General features: G+C 40.5%; 1 protein-coding gene across 1 annotated transcript; it reads right to left on the bottom strand.

Moving 5' to 3' along the window:
- Nucleotides 1-1,212: 1,212 nt before the first annotated feature.
- On the bottom strand, nucleotides 1,213-2,172 carry LOC130880591 (olfactory receptor 51G2-like). The gene has a single exon (XM_057779702.1). It carries the CDS (start codon nucleotides 2,170-2,172, stop codon nucleotides 1,213-1,215), a length of 960 nt encoding a protein of 319 aa, XP_057635685.1.
- Between the last annotated feature and the right edge of the window lie 658 nt (nucleotides 2,173-2,830).

Here is a 2,830-nt window from a genome sequence, read left to right as displayed (position 1 = left end):
TAGCAATTTTAAGTCCTTATAATAAGCACAATTCAATTGCCACAATTCCTATTTAAAACCTAGAAAAATGTTTGTGAAAATGCATGAATTACTTTTGAGGCATATCACTATAGGGGACACAGACACTCTTGAGTCTTATCTTTTCATCTGGTTGTTCACCTGATTGTATTCCTGTTGCTGCTAGTATAGACACATTATCTAAGAAAGCCCAGCTAAGCTTGAAAGAATTGTTATCCTACTCTGTGCATGACCACAGACTAAGTAACTCCAACACTATATTGAAAAGAGGTCTAGATGATATTAAAATTCCTAGGTTATCTGCTTCTTGCTAAAAAGAACTTATACTTCAGCTATCACCATTTTTTAAATATTTGCATTAGTATTTATATTTTAATATTATTGGATAAATATTATTATATAAATTACTATTGGGACATATTTAATTCAATGAGTTATAACATTAATTTCACCTGATCACATAACAATTAGAATTTGCTCTTTGCTTTCTTTTTTAATTTTAATTAATTAATTTTTTGACTCTTTGTTTTCTTTAACATTAAAATTATTAGGCTAGGGGAGACAGTTCACTGGTAGAAGAGTTTATTTGCATGCACCAAGGCCTAGGTTTGGTCTCAGACATCACAAAAAGAAAACAATATCCCCAAAAATTAAATTACAAAAATTTGAGGCTGCTCCTTTCTTTTCTATCCTCAGGTAGGAAGAGATATGTACATAAATATTTGAAATTGATGCTAAGGGGCTTGAGTATAGGTCTACAGTAAGGCATGGTACATTCTAATTTCTAGATAAAAAAAATCCACCAACTTTAAGCATATTTTCACACATAATAATCATATAAGAGTAAGGTATCTTAAAACTCCATGATATATTATATAATATTGAAAATAAAACAAAGTCATTATATTCATGGATAAATCATCTTGAATGAAGTTTGAGACAGAAGTAAGAGAGGATAAATGGAAATGATTACCAATATACTGCTTTGCAACATATTCCTAACTGAAGAAGATTCATGAAGCAAATGTGAAGGATGGCTCTCTGACACAGTGGAGAGCACAATGCTCTCCATTCACAGCCTCTTGGTGGTGCTTTATTGACTTGCTTCTGCTTCTTATCTAGTTGATCGCTCTGGAGCAGTTTACCAGAATTCACATGGCAAGTACTGATGCCTTTCTTGTCTTGGTGAAATGCCTACATTGCAATAGAACTGATTTTGGGAGAACAAATAAGATGGAGGATTCCTTGGCGGATCTGCTTGGTCTTCACACTATAGATGATGGGGTTAAGCACTGGTGGCACCATTAAGTAGATATGAGCCATGAAGATGTGGATGAGAGGAGAGGAATGCTTGGCAAAACGATGGACAATAGATAACCCTATCATGGGCACATAGAGAATGAGCACAGCACAGATGTGGGATGCACATGTATTGAGAGCCTTCAGCCTACCCTCACGGGATGCAATTTTTAACACTGAGAGAAGGATAAAAATATACGATACAAAAATGCCCAGGGAGTCCATGCCCCACAGCAAAGTAATGAGGACTAGCCCATATATGACATTGAATCTGATGTCAGCACAGGCGAGACGGATCATGTCCTGGTGCAGACAATAGGAATGAGAAAGAACATGGGAACGACAGAAGGGAAAGAATGCTAGACGTGCCATAAGCGGAATTATCAAGATGGAACTCCTGAGCAGAGCTGCAATCCCAATCTTGGCAATAAGCTTTGGGGTAAGGATGGTAGCATATTGCAGGGGGTGGCAGATGGCCACATACCGGTCAAGGGCCATGGCCAGGAGCACAGATGACTCAGTGAAGGAAAAGGTATGAATCAGAAACATTTGGACCACACAGATATTGAACTGGATCTCTCGAGAAATGGACCACAACACTCTGAAAAGGGAAATCATTGTGGGCAGGGACATGGCCATGTCAGTGAGAGAAAGCATGGCCAGGAAGTAATACATGGGCTCGTGGAGTCTGGGGTCTGTCCTCACAATATGCAAGATCATGCAGTTTCCTGTTATGCCAACAAGGTAGAGGAAGCAGAATGGAATGGAAATCCAGTGGTGAAATTCCTCGTAGCCAGGGATCCCTGTGAGGTAGAATGTGGAGGACAAGATGCTGCTGGAGTTTGAGGTTGCCATTGGGCTGACTGCTAGAGCACAATCCAGTTCCACACTTATTCTGTAATGGGGAAGGCATTGACAAGACCAGGTTCTGTGTCAGGAAAGAACAGTGGGTACAGGCAACAATAAACAGAAAAAATAATCTTCAATGAATATGTACACTCACTCCTCAATCCAGTATATATCCTACTTCATCATCTGCATTTCCTTGTTAGTTAACATTAAAGTAAGATATTTCCTTTACTGCCATCAAGACGGTTCCTTCAGCTTCCCAAAGGCAAGCCTGTTAAAGCTTCCTCTGGTCCTGAGAGGGAACAAAGAGATCTAAGGAAAGTGGGAAACAGAGAGGGTAGTAGAATACAATAATATGACAGCAGTGGTTGGAATTAACTGAGAAGAGGAAGTGAATCATCTTGGAGATAAGAAACTCATCATTTTGCATAGTAACCTAGCCCTTAGTCCCTGGCTCATTGGGGCATCCAGGAGTTCCTGTGTAGGTGCCGAGAAGTTTCATCGGGACGGGTGAGTGTGTGCTATCCTGGGGCAGACTGTCCAGGTAGAGAGCACAAACACCCCTCCCCCAGCTCCTGCTGCAGGGCTTGCTCTCCTACACACCCGCTCCCACCCCCACCCCCAAACCTGCCTTGTCTGCAAGGTCCTTAGCTGTGGAACAGTT

Source organism: Chionomys nivalis, chromosome 8, assembly GCF_950005125.1.
Source record: "Chionomys nivalis chromosome 8, mChiNiv1.1, whole genome shotgun sequence".
Classification (NCBI taxonomy): Eukaryota; Metazoa; Chordata; class Mammalia; order Rodentia; family Cricetidae; genus Chionomys; species Chionomys nivalis.
The sequence above is the reverse complement of the archived record's forward strand: the minus strand, read 5'-3'. Positions and strand labels throughout refer to the sequence as shown.

Bases quoted from the DNA above. Each gene is read 5' to 3' on its own strand.
- LOC130880591 (XM_057779702.1), bottom strand. From the start codon at position 2,172: ATGGCAACCTCAAACTCCAGCAGCATCTTGTCCTCCACATTCTACCTC.